The sequence below is a fragment of the Leucopleurus acutus genome (assembly GCF_964270905.1).
Source record: "Leucopleurus acutus genome assembly, chromosome: 2".
Lineage (NCBI taxonomy): Eukaryota > Metazoa > Chordata > Mammalia > Artiodactyla > Delphinidae > Leucopleurus > Leucopleurus acutus.
Genome location: NC_139143.1, coordinates 54,400,778 through 54,419,657, shown reverse-complemented (window position 1 = coordinate 54,419,657; position 18,880 = coordinate 54,400,778). Strand labels below are relative to the sequence as shown.

General features: G+C 42.3%; 1 protein-coding gene across 1 annotated transcript in view; it reads left to right on the top strand.

The window, feature by feature from the left end:
- RGL1 (ral guanine nucleotide dissociation stimulator like 1) overlaps positions 1-18,880 on the top strand; it is a 133,372-nt gene that overhangs the window by 99,654 nt on the left and 14,838 nt on the right. Inside the window, exons 10-14 of the mRNA XM_082862571.1 lie at positions 8,292-8,381; positions 10,999-11,085; positions 12,348-12,380; positions 14,369-14,490; positions 17,022-17,111. Of these exons, the coding sequence (XP_082718697.1) occupies positions 8,292-8,381; positions 10,999-11,085; positions 12,348-12,380; positions 14,369-14,490; positions 17,022-17,111 (422 nt within the window). The remainder of the gene's footprint in view (positions 1-8,291; positions 8,382-10,998; positions 11,086-12,347; positions 12,381-14,368; positions 14,491-17,021; positions 17,112-18,880) is intronic.

The window sequence follows — 18,880 nt, the reverse complement described above, 5'->3', positions numbered from 1 at the left end:
AGCAGATAAATTGAATACTGTGCAGCTCATTGCCTGGTGGCCGTCTTCTGGCTGAAACCTTAGAAGCAGAGCTATATCTAGACATTAAAGGTCCCATAAAACTTTCTGAAATGTAGACGTTTACCTCGGTGCTCTAGGTTAAATTTCTTATACGTGGCTGGTATCCCAAAGATGAAAAACTTGGCCATGAACTCATGGGGCCTGCGCATTATCGTGAATGATAGTGGAATGTTTGGGGCAGGTCATACGTCTCTGTGGGTCCCTTTCCAGTCATCTTTGTTTATTATTCTTCATACTAAGTATATAATTCTGGATATGAATTCTCAGCACAGTTGTAACGAAATGAAGGTACTTTGGTTTTCAGAAGAACCATGGCTGGTCTCTGTTTTTCATATGCCACTCCTGGACTTAAACTGATTTGTGGTTGGGTAATCCTAGTCGTGAATGACCTCTCTTCTCTTCTGCTTCTGGACAGATGTAAGGTGCTACCTCTATAATACTACGGCTGAGGCAACATCAGAATTAGCAAAAATCTGTGGTTTTCCTTTTAATTGTTGGAGACAAATGTTTTTATTTTACTCGGAGATTATCTTAAACCTGTTACTGTCTTAGGACTTCCGAAACTTGGATCATTCCAAGCAGGTTATCTATGGAGTCTGCACATTTCAAACCAACAGGAAGGCAGAATCTCACCAAACCTTCTTGTTTCTTGGGATTCTTGGTGAGAACTCTTCTGGGTTACATTGCTAGAAACAAATGCTAGAAAGGCCCAGGCTCTGGTGGAGATGTCTGTTTAGCGAAGCTCCAAGCACACTGAAGTCAGAGCTGGGGTAGAAGACCGTAGGGCTGGGAAGGCCTATTCACATAATTACCATTAACTGCTGAGCTGTCATTTAATCAACATGTATGGAGAGGGATCCAAATGTCTGTGTAGCACCCAAGTAGAAGAGGCCCCTCTGAGGCCCAGGGACAGGATGGATGAGGGCAGCTGTCCTTTGCCACAGATGGAGATAGAGGGAAAGCGAGACTCAGGTGAGAAGTTTGCACTAGAGAGAGAGAAAGAAGGACAGAGAGGAGAGGAGACGAGAGGAGAGTGGAAGGTTGATGGAGGGCAAGATTTGGAATTCATCCAAACATGGGTGATGATTGAGGTCACAGGACTGGATAGTATTTCCAAATACCTGAGTAGAGTGAAAAACAAGATGACTTTGTCAGAAAGAAGAGTCGTTAAGAGAGAGTGAACACAGGCAGCAAAAGGAGGCCAGAGGAGGGACCCAGAGCAATGCAATCACAAATCCTGTGAAGAGTCTCAAGAAGTTTCAAGAGATTGGTGTTATGAGACCTTGCAGGGCAAAGGATTTAGGGCCGAGGAAGGAAAACACTTCCACGTCCAAAACATGGTTGGATGTGGCACACAGGGGATTTCAGTTGACACCTCACCTGGAAGAGCTGGCACTACTAGTCAGTCTTTTTTTAGTTATCTATCTAGGAGTGGAATCTCGCTCTCGTGAAGTCCTGAAATCAGCAAACCTTCCAGCTCCTCATCCCAGATCTTTGTCCTCCCAATGAGGAGGTTTTCCTAAGTGCTCTTTTAGGATCCTACTTCTGTGATTCTCAGGAGCCTCTTAACTTTTCAGAAATCCTTCTTAATAATTTTAGGTATACCTGCAATAATGTCCATACATTAAATGTCTGTCAGTGATTGAGAAACTGAAAGGGAACCAGAATAACCTACTCCCTGGAAAGAGGTGGACATTGCATTCAAGTCAGAAAGAATTGATTTCTCACTCCAAGAAAATTCTCAAGAGTTTCCTCTTAGATAGCCTCATCCACCAGAAGGCAGGCAGCAGAAGCAAGAAGAACTACAGTCCTGCAGCCTGTGGAACAAAAAACTACTTTCTCAGAGAGATAGACAAAATGAAAAGGCAGAGAACTAAGTACCAGCTGAAGGAACAAGATAAAACCCCAGAAAAACAACTAAATGAAGTGGAGATAGGCAACTTCCAGAAAAAGAATTCAGAATAATGATAGTGAAGATGATCCAGGACCTTGGAAAAAGAATGGAGGCAAAGATTGAGAAGATGCAAGAAATGTTTAACAAAGACCTAGAAGAATTAAAGAGCAAAGACCTAGAAGAATTAAAGAACAAACAAACAGAGATGAACAATACAATAACTGAAATGAAAAACACACTAGAAGGAATCAATAGCAGAATAACTGAGGCAGAAGAACGGATAAGTGACCTGGAAGACAGAATGGTGGAATTCACTGCTGTGGAACAGAATAAAGTAAAAAGAATGAAAAGAAATTAAGATGGCCTAAGAGACCTCTGGGACAACATTAAACACACCAACATTCGCATTATAGGGGTCCCAGAAGGAGAAGAGAGAGAGAGCACCCGAGAAAATATTTGAAGAGATTATAGTTGAAAATTCCTTAACATGGGAAAGGAAATAGCCATCCAAGTCCAGGAAGCACAGAGAGTCTCAGGCAGGATAAACCCAAGGAGAATCATGCCAAGACACATAGTAATCAAATTGACAAAAATTAAACACAAAGGATAATTATTAAAAGCAACAAGGGAAAAACAACAAATAACATACAAGGGAACTCCCTTAAGGTTAACAGCTGATTTCTCAGCAGAAACTCTACAAGCCAGAAGGGAGTGGCATAATATATTTAAAGTGATGAAAGGGAAGAAACTACAACCAAGATTACTCTACCAGGCAGGGATCTCATTCAGATTCGATGGAGAAATTAAAACCTTTACAGACAAGCAAAAGCTAAGAGAATTCAGCACCACCAAACCAGCTTTACAACAAATGCTAAAGGAACTTCTCTAGGCAGGAAACACAAGACAAGGAAAAGACCTACAATAACAAACCCAAAACAATTAAGAAAATGGCAACAGGAAAACACATATCGATAACTACCTTAAATATAAATGGATTAAATGCTCCAACGAAAAGACATAGACTGGCTGAATGGATACAAAAACAAGACCTGTGTATATGCTGTCTATAAGAGACCCACTTCAGACCTAGGGACACATACAGATGGAAAGTGAGGGGATGGAAAAAGATATCCCATGCAAATGGAAATCAAAAGAAAGCTGTAGTAGCAATACTCATATCAGATAAGATAGACTTTAAAATAAAGAATATTACAAGAGACAAGGAAGGACACTACATAATGATCAAGGGATCAATCCAAGAAGAAGATATAACAATTATAAATATATATGCACCCAACATAGGAGCACCTCAATACGTAAGGCAAATGCTAACAGCTATAAAAGGAAAAAACAATAGTAACACAATAATAGTGGGGGACTTGAACACCTCACACCAATGGACAGATCATCCACACAGAAAATTAATAAGGAAAAACAAGCTTTTAATGACACAATAGGTCAGATAGACTTAATTGATATTTATAGGACATTCCATCCAAAAACAGCATACTACACCTTCTTCTCAAGTGCACACAGAACATTCTCCAGGATAGATCACATCTTGGGTCACAAATCAAGATTCAGTAAATTTAAGAAAGTTAAAATCATATCAAGCATCTTTTTCCAACCACAGCGCTATGAGACTAGAAATAAATTACAGGGAAAAAAACGTAAAAAACACAAACACCTGGAGGCTAAACAATACATTACTAAATAATCAAGAGATCACAGAAGAAGTCAAAGAGGAAATTAGAAAATACCTAGAGACAAATGACAATGAATACACGATGATCCAAAACCTGTGGGATGCAGCAAAAGCAGTTCTAAGAGGGAAATTTATAGCAATACAATCCTACCTCAAGAAACAAGAAAAATCTCAAATAAACAATCTAACCTTACACCTGAAGGAACTAGAGAAAGAAGAACAAACAAAACACAAAGTTAGTAGAAGGAAAGAAATCATAAAGATCGGAGCAGAAATAACTGAAATAGAAATAAAGAACACAATGGCAAAGATCAATAAAACTAAAAGCTGGTTCTTTGAGAAGATAAACAAAATTGATAAACCTTTAGCCAGACTCATCAAGAAAAAGAGGGAGAGGACTCAAATCAATAAAATTATAAATGAAAAAGGAGAAGTTACAATGGATACCACAGAAATACAAAGCATCCTAAGGTACTACTGCAAGCAAATCTGTGTCAATAAAATGGACAACCTGGAAGAAATGGACAAATTCTTAGAAAGATATAACCTTCCAATACTGAACCAGGAAGAAATAGAAAATATGAACAGACCAATCACAGGTAATGAAATTGAAACTGTGATTAAAAATCTCCCGAAAGGGCTTCCCTGGTGGCGCAGTGGTTGAGAGTCTGCCCGCCAATGCAGGGGACACAGGTTCGTGGCCCGGCCCAGGAAGATCCCACATGCCACGGAGTGACTAGGCCTGTGAGCCATGGCCGCTGAGCCAGCGTGTCAGGAGCTGTGCTCCACAATGGGAGAGGCCACAAGAGTGAGAGGCCCGTGTACCGCAAAAAAAAAAAAAAAAAGTATAAAAATCTCCCAACAAACAAAAGCCCAGGACCAGATGGCTTCACAGGTGAATTCTATCAAACATTTAGAGAAGAGCTAACACCCATCCTTCTCAAACTCTTCCAAAAAATTGCAGAGGAAGGAACACTCCCAAACTCATTCTACGAGGCCACCATCATCCTGATACCAAAACCAGACAAAGATACTACCAAAAAAGAAAATTAGAGACCAATATCACTGACAAATATAGATGCAAAACCCCTCAACAAAATACTAGCAAACAGAATCCAACAACACATTAAAAGGATCATACACCATGATCAAGTGGGATTTATCCCAGGGATGCAAGGATTCTTCAATATATGCAAATCAATCAATGTGATACACCATATTAACAAGCTGAAGAATAAAAACCATATGATCATCTCAATAGTTGCAGGAAAAGCTTTTGACAAAATTCAACACCCATCTATGATAAGAACTCTCCAGAAAAGTGGACATAGAGGGAACCTACCTCAACATAATAAAGGCCATATACGACAAATCCACAGCAAACATCATTCTCAGTGGTGAAAAACTGAAAGCATTTCCTCTAAGATCAGGAACACGACAAGGATGTCCACTCTCACCACTATTATTCAACATAGTTTTGGAAGTCCTAGCCATGGCAATCAGAGAAGAAAAAGAAATACAAATGGGAAAAGAAGGAGTAAAACTGTCACTGTTTGCAGATGATATGATATTATACATAGAAAATCCTAAAGATGTCACCAGAAAACTACTAGAGCTAATCAATGAATTTGGTAAAGTTGCAGGATACAAAATTAATGCACAGAAATCTCTCATATTCCTATACACTAACAACAAAAGATCAGAAAGAGAAATTAAGGAAACAATCCCATTCACCATTGCAACAAAATGAATAAAATACCCAGGAATAAACCTACCTAAGGAGGTCAAAAGACCTGTGCTCAGAAAACTATAAGACACTGATGAAATAAATCAAAGATGACATAAACAGATGGAGAGATATACCATGTTCTTGGATTGGAAAAATCAGTATTGTGAAAATGACTATACTACCCAAAGCAATCTACAGATTCAGTGCAATCTCTATCAAATTACCAATGGCATTTTTTACAGAACTAGAACAAAAAAATCTCAAAATTTGTATGGAGACACAAAAGACCCCAAATGGCAAAGCAATCTTGAGGGAAAAAAATGGAGCTGGAGGAATCAGACTCCCTGACTTCAGACTATACTACAAAGCTACAGTAATCAAGATAATATGGTACTGGCACAAAAGCAGAAATATAGGTCAATGGAACAGGATAGAAATCTCAGAGATAAACTCATGCACCTGTGGTCAACTAATCTGTGACAAAGGAGGCAAGGATATTCAATGGAGAAAAGACAATCTCTTCAATAAGTGATGCTGGGAAAACTGGGTAGCTACATGTAAAAGAATGAAATTAGAACACTCCCTAACACCATACACAAAAATAAACTCAAAATGGATTAGAGACCTAAATGTAAGACCAGACACTATAAAACTCTTAGAGGAAAACATAGGCAGAACACTCTTTGATGTAAATCAACAGCAAGGTCTTTTCTGACCCACCTCCTAGAGTAATGGAAATAAAAACAAAACTAAACAAATGGGACCTAATGAAACTTCAAAGCTTTGACACAGCAAAGGAAACTGTAAACAAGGCGAAAAGACAACCCTCAGAATTTGCAAATGAATAAATGGACAAAGGATTAATCTCCAAAATACATAAACAGCTCATGCAACTCAATATTAAAGAAACAACCCAATCAAAAAATGGGCAGAAGACCTAAATAGACATTTCTCCAAAGAAGACATACAGATGGCCAAGAGGCATATGAAAAGCTGCTCACCATCACTAATTATTAGAGAAATGCAAATCAGAACTACAATGAGGTATCACCTCACACTGGTTAGAATGGGCATCATCAGAAAATCTGCAAAGAACAAATGCTGGAGAGGGTGTGGAGAAAAGGGAAGCCTCCTGCACTGTTGGTGGGAATGTAAATGGATACAGCCCCTATGGAGAACAGTATGGAGATTCCTTAAAAAACTAAAAGTAGCATTACCGTATGACCCAGCAATCCCACTACTGGGCATATACCCAGAGAAGACCATAATTCAAAAGGACCCATGCACCCCAGTGTTCATCACAGCACTATTTACAATAGCCAGGACATGGAACCAACCTAAATATCAATCAACAGATGAATGGATAAAGAAGATGTGGCACGTATATACGATGGAATATTACTCAGCCATAAAAAGGAACAAAATTGGGTCATTTGTAGAGATGTGGGTGCACCTAGGGACTGTCATACAGAGTGAAGTAAGTCAGAAAGAGAAAAACAAATATTGTATATTAATGCATATATGTGGAATCTGGAAAAATGGTATCGATGATCTTATTTACAAAGCAGAAATAGAGACACAGACTTAGAGAACAAATGTATGGACACCAAGGGGGGAAGCTGGTGGTGGGGGTGTGGTGGTGGTGTGATGAATTGGGAGATTGGGATTGACATGTATACACTAATATGTATAAAATAGGTAACTAATAAGAACCTGCTGTATAAAAAAATAAAATTCAAAAAAAAAATTATCAATAGTTTGGGAGGACTCAACCACCCAGCACAGGAAGTGGCACATTTCAGGACACTTTCATTCATCCCCAGGAAAAACTGTAAGCAGGGAATCATCTTATTATCACTTGTAATAGGGAGACTGAAAATTGGTAATGAGTCACTATGGATTCTGTCCCCAGTGATGTACCTGGACCTGGGTAAAGGCTGGTGAATGATACAAGGCATTGATGTCGCACTGTCATTGGAAAGGCTAAGTCACTGGAAAAGATTCCCTCGTAGTCGTACAGTAGTGAAAAGTCACATGCTGTGGTCATATGATAAACCCAGGGAGAACTGACTAATGGAAAAACAATGCAATTATGCACTCCTGAATTGTGAAATTTGCCTCCCATTCATGCAGTTCCTGGAAAATGAGAACTTAACAAGACCCCCCAAACCACAAAACCAAAAACACTTTATGTTCAGTCAGCAAAACTGGAGATTAGTCATTATGTAGAAGAGTTTGTTGTCGCAACAGGTGGGAGGAGAGAAAGGGTAGCCATCTGTTCTCAGGTGCCAGGAGGAAAGATTGATTTGTAGGAGTTCCAAACCTGAGAGGCAAGTTGGGAGGATGGACTGGGGGAGAAAAAGGGGAGAAAAATGTCTGAAGGTCTGGCTTTCATAGATCAGTGCTGGACTTCCTCAGAAAACTTCCGGTATAAAAAGTTTCATTTAGCTAAGAAATACCACAGAAATAGTCCCTTTTCTTTCACAGAATGCTGGCACAGGCCTTTCAGGCCAAGATCAAGAAATCATAAAATTTACAGAGGAAGAGATCTTCATTTCCAGGATGTGTGATTACTTCAAGTGAAATTTGGGATGTGTAAAAATTGTCTCCAGTTCCAGGAATTGCCTGCCTTGTATTAATGATTGATTTTATAACCAAATCAGGGGCTCTTCTTACAAAATAGGGGGGGGGAAACGGGATAAGCCATGGCCACCAGGCACCCTCAAGAACAGATGGCTCAACCAGTAGCCAGCCAAGTGTTTGCATAATAGTCCAGAGCCTGCTGGAGGCCTCTTCACTTTGCATGGCGTCCAGATAGTTGTGCAGAGGTTCCGCCCCAGAAACTAGGTGCCCCTTCACTTGCCCCTGTATCACTTTCCTCTGTGTGGGCTTCTGTTTCTTAGGAAGGAACCTCAAAATTTGCAAACCTGGACAGCAGCGTGAAGGAAAACCAGAAGCGCACTCAGAGGCGGCTTCAGCTCCAGAAGGACATGGTATGTAAGGCCCTGGGTCTCCCTGAGGGCCCACCAGAGAGCAGCCCTATGTCAGGGGCTGGGCTCCTGCATGGCCCTGGACCCTTTAGTCTGCAGGGTGCCCCTGCCCTCAAAGAAGTTCTCCATTCTTTACCTCATCTGTTCTCAGCAGCCCTGGGAGGTCTGAAGCTATTTTCACTCCCACTGGACCCAGCAGGAAATAAACACTGAAAGTCACAAATCACATTGTTTTCTGGAACATTTTTATTTTCTGGAAGTGAGGGAAAATCTGCGGCAGGTAGATTTCTGTCCCTTTTGCTGTCTTCTTTATCCACTCCTGCACTTAGGAGCTACCGCGACCTTGGCCTTGAGACCCCTGGGCTTCAGTTCCCCGACGGGAATGCCTACTGTAGCCAGCTTGGAACACACGGTGGCCCAGTACCTGGGTGCCGGGGAGAGAGAGTGTCAGCTCCCAGGAGGACTTGGTCCTTGTACTCGGAGATCTTTTCATTTGTTCCAAATCCTCTAGTCATTTTCTGGCTCTCGTCACTAACCCCAAGTACTAGCCAAATCTTTCTAGTTTTTCAATACTCAAAGGAACGTGATGCCTCCCTGTTCAAGACTGAAAGGTAGTCCTTGACATCATTGGCTTTATTTTTAACACCCTCCTAACTTTTAGCATAGAAGGGGAAAACCAGAGAGAGGAGAATGGAGACTGACAAACTCAAAATACTCTCATCCCTGCTTTGAGAAGATTTTCTCCTTCTTTGGAAAGCTGGGCATAAATCAGAAATGTTGGTTTTGAGTGATGGGAGTCTCTGTAACATAAAGCCTGTAAGGCATTCACAGCACTTCAGACCTTTTTGGTGGTTCAAAGACAAGTTAAAAATAGCCGTTAAAAAAAGAGAGATTATTTCAGTTCAGGATGAGACCTTGTACACATGATAGGGAAGGACATACTGCAGCTGACACAGAGTTCCTGAAGGACAAAGCCCTGCCTGGAGTGAACCTCAAGAAGCAGCTCTGGCTGAGGAAACAGCCAGCTGCACACACATCAGGCAGCCTTGTCCTGCCCTGGTGGAGACTGTTTTCTGGCCAGAATTTCCATAAGTGCCTTAATGGACTGTAGGATAAGGTGTCCATGGAAGCCCCTTTTTATTTTCTCTTCAGAACGGTTAGTGCCTCTGTGGCCTTATGGAGAATAGGGATGATTTCAAGGGAAGTTTGGTGAAATTAATATAGTATGTATATACCTGCAGTGGAAGTGCTTCTACCTTTATTTCTGAAGGAAATTTCTTTTTTCTCTTTTTTTTTTTGCGGTATGTGGGCCTCTCAGTGTTGTGGCCTCTCCCGTTGCGAAGCACAGGCTCAGCGGCCATGGCTCACGGGCCCAGCCGCTCCGCAGCATGTGGGATCTTCCCGGACCGGGGCATGAACCCATGTCCCCTGCATCAGCAGGCGGACTCTCAACCACTGCGTCACCAGGGAAATTTCTTTTTAAATAAACTTTTAATTTTAGAATTTAGAGAAGAGTTCCAGATAATACATAGAGTTTCTGTGAATCCCTCCCCCATCCCCCTTCCACCTCCCCACCTCCCCACCTCCCCACCCGTTGACATTTTCTGTAACCGTGGCATATCTGTCAATACTAAGAAACCGACATGGGCATACTGCTGTTAACTGAAACCCAGACTTGACTTGGATTTCACCAGTTTTCCATGATCATCCTGGTTCTGTTCCAGGATCCAACCCAGGGCACCCCACTGCATTTAGTTGCCACCCTAGTACCCTCTGCTGTGTGACCGTTTCTGAGTCTTTCCTTGTTTGTCATTACCTGACGGTCTTCAGGAAGACTGTTCCAGTATCCTTAGAATGTCCCACAACCAGGGGGTGTCTGTTGTTTTTCTAGTGACTAGACTGAGGTCACGGGTTTGGGGAAGAATATCACAGATGTGAAGTGTCTTCTTATCGTATCAAGGAGTGAATGACATCTGATGTCACTGGTGATATTAGCCATCATCACTTGGTTAAGGTAGAGTTTGGCAGGTTTTCTACTGTAAAGGGACTATTTTTCCCTTTCCCTCCTGTATTCTTCAGAACCGAGTCAGCAAGCCACTTTACTCGTGACACCCCGTCCTCCTGCAGTCACACTTCTCCAGTGGGCAGCAGCCCAATCCTCTACCAATGGTGAGACCATCCCTCCCAGGGCCACTCTGAACCACCGGGAGTGTCCACATGCTGTGAAAGAGAACAGAGGTCCCTCTGACCTGAGCCTACGCAATGTGTAAACCCCACTGTGAACACACTTGAACCATCCCCTGGCTTTGAGGCTTGGTTTTCATGACTTTGAAAGTTACCTTGGTGACAGAGTTCCTGACCTATTTGTGTAGGGATTTTTAAAAATCTCATTCATGTAGGTTAGCACTAGTGGCCTTAGATTAGGCCTTGAATGGTCCTTAATTATTCTCCAAATGCTGTCGAGGATCACCTAGCCATTCGAAGACTGCTGCTTCCATCTGCAAATGGGCACGTTGCTGACTTGTAGCGGGCCACAGGTCCATTTGGTCCAGTGTGGAGGTTATTGAAACCCTGAACTTTCAATAACAGCGAAGATGGTTTTACTGTGCTTGTTCTTCAGGGTGTGATGCAGGGAACTGTGCCCTACCTGGGCACCTTCCTGACTGACCTGACCATGCTTGACACTGCCCTTCAGGACTACATTGAGGTGAGTTCCAGGCTGATGGTGCAGGTGGATCGGCAGCCTTCTCGTTGGTTACCCAAGAGAGAAATACACCTTTGTTTGTACCTATCGAGGACTTTTTATGAACGTGGCATTGTGCTAGATGCTCTGAGGCATACGAAGATGAGTGACACCAGCAGTGGCTCACAGTCCAGTGGAAGGGATATATCAGAGCAGGCAGTGATGGACAGAAATAGTAAGAATTCAAACAGAAATGCAAAGAGAGAAGAGGACAGGCCACGATCCATTCCCTGTGAGGCAGGTGGAGCTGGGGGGATAGTGTACCCTCACATTCTACCTGCTGGGGTAGGGAGTCAGTCAAGCTCGTGGATTTTTAAGTATCGCTTTATTGTTTCAGATTATTACCTTCTCTCTCTCTCTCAGAATGGGGAAAGAAGTGAAACAAGCTACTTGTTAGTAACAGTAATACAGTAGAATATTACATGGAGAAGAGATTGGATATTTGAAATGAAACTTAAGGATTTCCTGTATATTTAAGTTTATCTCACCTTCCTGGTTATCACATGCAGTCAGTCAGTCTGCTTTTACTCTATCATAATTAGAAGGAGTAGCCGTTATCTTGCAAATTCCCACCTCCAAGGTCGTCGTAAATGTTGTGGACATGCTCCCTCAGAGAGAGATGCTCCGCGTCTCTTCACATCCTCTGCCTCAGCTTATCTCAGGAAACACTCATCAGTGTTGGGGAATTTGGGGGGAGTGACCAATGATTTAGAAGTTAAATTCAGCCTGCTGAGAATAGGAGCTGGGACGATGGAGAATTGAAACTTAACTTCGGTGTTCAGTGATGATGTTGTGTAGAAGTTTGATAAACTTCTTTTGATAAAACATTGACAGTGTGGTTTCCAGTATGAGTCAATGACCATCTGTTTTTGTTGCTTTTGGTAAAGAAAAAAAAGTGTAACAGAACATTCACTCAAGCTTTTGTCTTTACTGTCTCTGCAAATGTATTTGGATTCTGTGTTGTAAATCCTTTATCATGACTGTTTTAGTTGGTTTCAGACATCTTAAGAGAAGGCCGTCTGCCAATCCTGTCCTATTATAATTAAAAGAATGTTTTTCTTTTAAGTGAATGATGTTTCTTTTCCTCCATTGTAGCCATAATTACAGTGTCATGAATAATTGTGACTTTATTATCCCTTTGAGCTATTTTAACAAAAACCTAGAACAAATAAGGCTGAGTTTCAAAGTAGCTTGGTTTGTCATTCATTTAAAAAAATTTCTTTCAGGGTGGGCTGATAAACTTTGAGAAGAGGAGAAGGGTAAGTAGGGGTCTTGGCTGTGGTTTTCCATTTTACTTCATCTGGGCACGAAAAAAATTAGAGGAGTGGAGACTTAAATTTTTTGCAAAAAAATTAGCATTTATTGAAAATTTATCAGATGTCATTGTCCTTGGCATGTTGTTATGTGGTATTGCCGAAGAGCCCTGTGGGGTAGGTTTTATCATCCTCAATTCAAGGGTGAGGAAACCAGGACGCAGAGAAATGAAGTAACTTGACCAGAGTCACCGGGTAGCACAGCCAGGGTTCCAATGCTGTCCTGTCTCTCCTGAGCCTGCAGTTCTTCCTTTACCCCCTCATCATCTCCTTCTTTACAATCAGCTTCAGCAATAACAGGTCCATTCTATTAAGGAGAAAGGGTTTCATAAGAGTATATGTTATGGAAGGGTTAATAAAGATGGTTAACTCCTGTAGGCCTACTGAAGAGAGGAAAGGAAACGGTCTTCATTGTTAACATGTGGATAATTATTCTTTTCCTTTCCTGTCAGCATAGGAAAGGGTGTGCAACATCAATTTGAAATTTTTCTGTGGAGAGTAGAAGAGTTCCACACTGCATGAAAAAAAAGAAAACAGAGCTTTGAAAATTCGCTATGGGTTTAGTGTTTTTTAAAATCGTATATTTAAACAATTTCAAGGAATATGAGCGAGCAAAATAATAACTTCACCCCGTAGTAACTCTCATTGTTCTTTACTTATTCTTTCATTCTTTCATCCCGCACACGTTGACTGCAGACCTAACAGGGGTCGGGCAGTGTGGTAGGTTTAGGGATTGCAGCAGAAAAAGCCCAGAGCTCCCTGCCCTCCTAAAGTTCACAGTCAGGGAGGAAAGTAGACAAACAGGCAGTTACAATGCAGCCTGATAAGGGCTTGTGAGCAGAAGTAGTGGGTATTATAGGAGCACATGGGAGGGGCATCTAGCCCCAACTTGTGGGGTCAGAGAAACTCCCAGGAGGAAATGACATTGCAGTTAAAACCAAAGTTTTAGGAGCTGACCAGGCTGAACTCATCAGTAACAAGATATACTACCCTAGACGAATGTAAGCCTTCTGTCCCTGGTAGCGTTTGATGATAAATGTTCCTTGGATACTGAGACGAAGGGTGGAGGTCACTGGATGGGAAGTTGACACCTACGGAATCTGCCAGTTGTTGGGCTGCTTCTGTCCTGTAACATTAAAACAAATTCAGTTATTGCCTCCACAGTTACCCGTCTCTGTCCTTTCCCTTCAGAATAACCCTGGATGGTAATCTCTTTAAGACTAGCGTGTTAAACTTAGGGAAAGTTTGAGTGTAAGACCTAAAGCTAAAGCTTATTTCCATTGCTGACTTTAAAAACATCTTTATTGAAACATCTGAAGAAGTATAAATAATTTTGGACATAATTATACACTTGCTTCTCTTGTGAGCTTTAAAAGACTGAGTTAAATGATTTACTGGAGTAGTAAAACCCCAAGGATTCGGGAAATCTAAACATTCAAGTTCATGAGGCCCTAGACTGTTTAGATATTCAGCCCTACCAAAACTTATTTATTGAGGGGTAAGGGTTGAAGAAGATGGGGGTGGGAAACTTGTGTGCTTCCTGACTTAGAGTAATTATTTTCCTTATCTTTTAGGAAGTAGAATTTTTAAATACATTTTAGAAGGACTCAGGCTTAAAAAGTAACTTTTCTATCTCAAGAATGGAGATGGAAAAGAGAAAAAGGAAGTCACTATGACTTTAGGTAGTACCCAGTTTGGGTCACTTTGGTAGCTTGTTTTATTCACATAAATTGCTTTTTTCAAGGAGAAAGAAGGACTGACCACTAAAGCATGCAAAGACACCAGTGAGTCAGAGTTACAAGCAGCACTTTAGAATCCTCCTAGATGCATTTGTCCATCATTTATCCTACTGTGGTGTGTTTTCATGTTGAAAAGATGTATATTTGGTTGGCCTTTTAATTCACTCTTTCTCTTTGGTGCTCTGTCTGCTCTAGGAATTTGAAGTGATTGCCCAAATCAAGCTCTTACAGTCTGCCTGCAACAGCTATTGTATGACCCCAGACCCAAAGTTCATCCAGTGGTTCCAGAGGCAGCAGCTCCTAACAGAGGAGGAGAGGTAGGAGGACACATTGCCCATCAGGGCAGAGCTGTGGTGTTGGCCAGAGGGATACTGCATCTGGTTCCTCATTTGGCCGTTTATTCAACAACTATTTAGTGAGCAGCTCCAAGGTTCCAGATCCTCGGTTTTCAAAGGTTAATGGTATAGCAGAAAGAATTGAACTGATGGCATCAGAAAATGTGCTTTCAGATTCTTGCTCTACCATTTATTTATCTTTGTCACCTTGAACAAGTCACTTCTTCTTCCTGATCTTCAGGATGCTTACTCTGAAATGTTTCTTTGAGAAGATTAGATGTAATCATATTTGAGACAGCATCGTTACCATGTTTGTCACTCTTAGTAATTGGTACTAGCTTTGAGGGAGCTTTCAAGTGGGGAGGAGAGACAGACTCATGAAGAATTGAAATACAATGGATAGTCACAGTGCTGCAGGACCCATAGGCAGGAACAGTTCACTTGACCAAGGAAGGGGGGGAAAAAGGGAAGATAACATGAAGGCATTAACATTTGGGCTGGGCTGTGAAAGAAAGAAAAGATTTCACCAGGAGAACTGGAGAAGAACATTCCAGACAGAGAGGAGAACGTGAGCAAAGGCCTGGTGGCCTGACCAGCTTGGCATTTGGAAGAACAATTGGACTCTGGTTGGTTCACAAGGGACGGGTGTCAAAATAGAGGTTGACGAGCTTGGAAAGGTACATTAACTCCAGTGCCTTGAATGTTGGCCCAGCAGGGAGGGGTGTGTAGCCTTTACCCTGTAGTTCAGAGGATTAGAGTTCACAGGCCATATCCAGCCTACCTCCTGTTTTTACATTTTTAAATGGTTGAAAAAGAAACAAAAGAAGAGGAATGTTGTGCCGTGAGGCAGTTATTTGAAATTAAAATTTTAATATCCATTAATAAAGTTGTACTGGAACACAACCCATTCATTTCCCTCTTATTTATGGCTGCTTTCGTGCTTTAAAGACAGAATTGAGTAGTTGCAACAGCGACTCGCCCTGTACAGAAAATATTTGCTTACTTTTGCTGTAGACTAGGGGATTTCCTTGAAAGTTTATCAGCAGGGAGGGTGAAGTTGACAGCAAAATAAGTATTTTGCCAATGAGGAAATTGAGGTTTAGAGAAGTGTTATAACTGGTCAGTGATAGAGTTTGGAATCAGACTCAGGTCTGCCTGACTCTAAGCCTTAGCTCTGAAGGTGGTTATATAATGTTGGACAGGTCATGTAAACCCTGGAAGCCTGTTTCCTCATTTGAAAGCCAGATGATTTCTGAGGTCCTTTTAAATCTCAGAATGGGTTGGTCCTGTTACATTAAAACCTTTGATTCAAGGAAAAAAAAAACAAACCTTTAATCCAGAGTACTCGTCAGTTAATGAGACTTTTTCTTTGCTATGTAGAAAACAAAACAGTTGCTGCCTCTCTTTACATTTTCTGGTCTGATGATCAGTGTGTATGAACTTCCTCTGTGGATATCCTTCTCACATATGGAACATACACACCATGGCTGGTGGTTTGGATCAGAGAGTTCAGACTCAGAATATCAGCTGTGGAACTGATTTTTTAATGATTAAAGGAATCTTGTTAAACATATCCCATTTTTTCTTGCTGTTTATAAAACCCCTACGGCTTAAGTTAATATTTGAATAATTCCCATCTCAATGAATACTTCTGCTTGATCAACTACCTGGATGCATCTTTAGGTTTAAAAAAAGTACACATAATAAGCAACTTCCCAAGCTAACATTCACCACTTAGCCTTCCTCACCTACCGAGAATCAAGTACATCTCCTAGCTAGAGCTACAAGCTTTCATAAAAGACATCTCAAGGCAGATATAAATTCTTCTTGAGCCTGTGGAAGTTATATCTGCCTGGCATATAGACGTCTGAATCTGGAGCATTTTTAATTTAGGAGGTTTTGTCAATTAGAAATCATATTTATATATTTTTATCAATCATATAACTGCCTATGTCTATTTACTGAAGATTAGATCATTTACAAATGTCTCTTCTTTCACTTCCCTTAAACAGTAAGTTGAGCACGTGCGTGGGCGCGAGCGCACACACACACACACACACACACACACACACACACACACACACACACACACACACACACACACACACACACACACACACACACACACACACACACACACACACAGCAATGGGAGGGAGGTGGGAGAGAAGAAATGATTCTTCCCCTGGCCCAGCAGTGGGTTGAGGACAATCAGGAAAACAGAAGGGAGTCAGCTTTTGATGCTGCCAGAGCAGGCAAATTCATGTGTCTGACGCCTGCGAAACTAAACAGCCTCCCTCTGTGCACCAGTAGGGCTTTGAGGAGGGAGGTGCCAATCTGTACAGTCTGGTCATTAAGTCAGTACCCTCTGACATTCGCCATAGAACAACATGGTACATATCTTTGCTTTGAATACTCAGAGCCTGCCTCTAAAAGGAAGCCAGTAAATCACGTGGATTTAAATCTGTTCACCTCCCTAGCTCTGCCCTCATGAGCTCCCCTCTCTCCCCCAGCTACGCCCTCTCCTGTGAGATCGAAGCGGCTGCCGATGCCAGTGCCACCTCTCCCAAGCCTCGGAAGAGCATGGTGAAGAGGCTCAGCCTGTGAGTGCCACCCTGGGGTCCCGGGGCCCCAAGGGGGTCCCGTCTGAGTCGGGAGGGGAAGGGTATTCAGCAGAGTTCCCCTGAGCCAGTTCACTCACTAAATAGTTTAAATAGTTTATCTTTCTGTCATGAATTCAATAGGTTTTCTAAATCCACTCATTCTTCCCCAGTGTTCCCTCTGGTCTGAACCACCATCATCTCCTGCCTGGAGCACTCCAGCAACATCAGTACTGGCTTCCGGCCCCACCCTTGCTCCAGCAATCTGTTCTCCGCCCAGTAGTCTGGTCATGTGTTAAAATGTATACCAGATTACATCGCTTCCTTGCTTTACAACTTCTGATGGTCTTGTTTTAAGGTAGCCCTGAACTCCTTATCCTGTTTCACTAGGTGCAGCGTGATTTTCCCCTACTCTTCTTACCACCTTCCTCTTGTCCGACACGCCCCCTTGTTCACCAGGATCCAGGCTTACCTGTCTCCCAGCCATCCTTCAACCACACCAGGCTCGCTCTGCGCTAGATGCACCAGGTGTTTGCACTAGATGTCCCTGTGGCCTGGCGTGTGCTCTCTCTGGGGCTCGCTCCTTTCAGATGTCGGCAAAACCATTACCTCCCGAGAGAGCATCCTGTCTAATGTTGCCGTCTGCCCAGTCAGCCCCAATCATACCGGCTGTCACCTTCATTGGAATGTAAGCCACCTGAGAGCAGGAACCTTGTGCACCATACCCATGGCTGTTTGCCCAGCTCAGTGCCAGGCGTAGCTAACTTCGTAACACCTTGTCTCCCTTTGAGTACAATCCAGTCTTTACAGTGGCCCTCAAGACCCTTCAAGACCTGCAGTACCAACCGAATCCCATCTGCCCGTCCCATCCCCGTCTGTCCTCTCACCTTTCCCTCTCACTCTACTCCGTGCACTCCGGCCCCCCAGGCCACCCTGAGCACACAAGTCACACTCATTTTTATTTGCTGTTTCTTCTGCTTAGAGCCCTGTTCCCCAGATAGCCAAATGGCTCACTCCCTCACTTCCCCCAGATCTTTGTCACCTTCTCGTGAGCCTTCCCTGACCACCTTATTTAATACTACAGCCTGTCCACGTTACCTACCCGTGGCACACTGTCTCACCCTCAGCTGCTTTGGATTTCTCCATTGCGTTTCCCTCTGGCTGACGTGCTCTATGTTGTATGTGTCTGTTTATTATCTAGAATGCAAACTCTATGAAGACGGGCATTTATGTCTGTTTTTTATTCATTGCTAACCCCGGAACCTAGACTGGTGCCTTACATGTAGATGATTAATAGATATTTATTGAATGAATACATTGAGCCGTGTGCCAACACTGTTCTGAGAAAACAATACATGTATTTCTCGTCCAATCCGCAAAATAACCTAGTAGGTCCTGCTATTATACCAACTTTATAAACCAGGAAAGTAAGGCACAGACAAGGTAAGTAGTATGCTAGTTATTGTAGGATCTGGGCTCAAATCCAAGATTTAGCTCTAGAGCCAAGGTTATAACTCTTTTACCGTCTTCCTAGTGGAGAAATACTTTCTGAAGGAAGAGGGGAGGGAAAGATGGAATGGGAAGTAAGAAGTGGAGGAGGGGAGAAGATGAGGGAGGGGAGGAAGAAAAGTAGGAGGAGAGAAAGGCTCAGGAGGAAGGAAGGAAAGGAAGACTGATGTCAGTCTAATTAGACCCTGTGCCTGGAAGTAGCCACTGCATGCTCATTTTTATATAACTGCTTCCCTTGACTCCGAGCATCTGCATTTACTGTG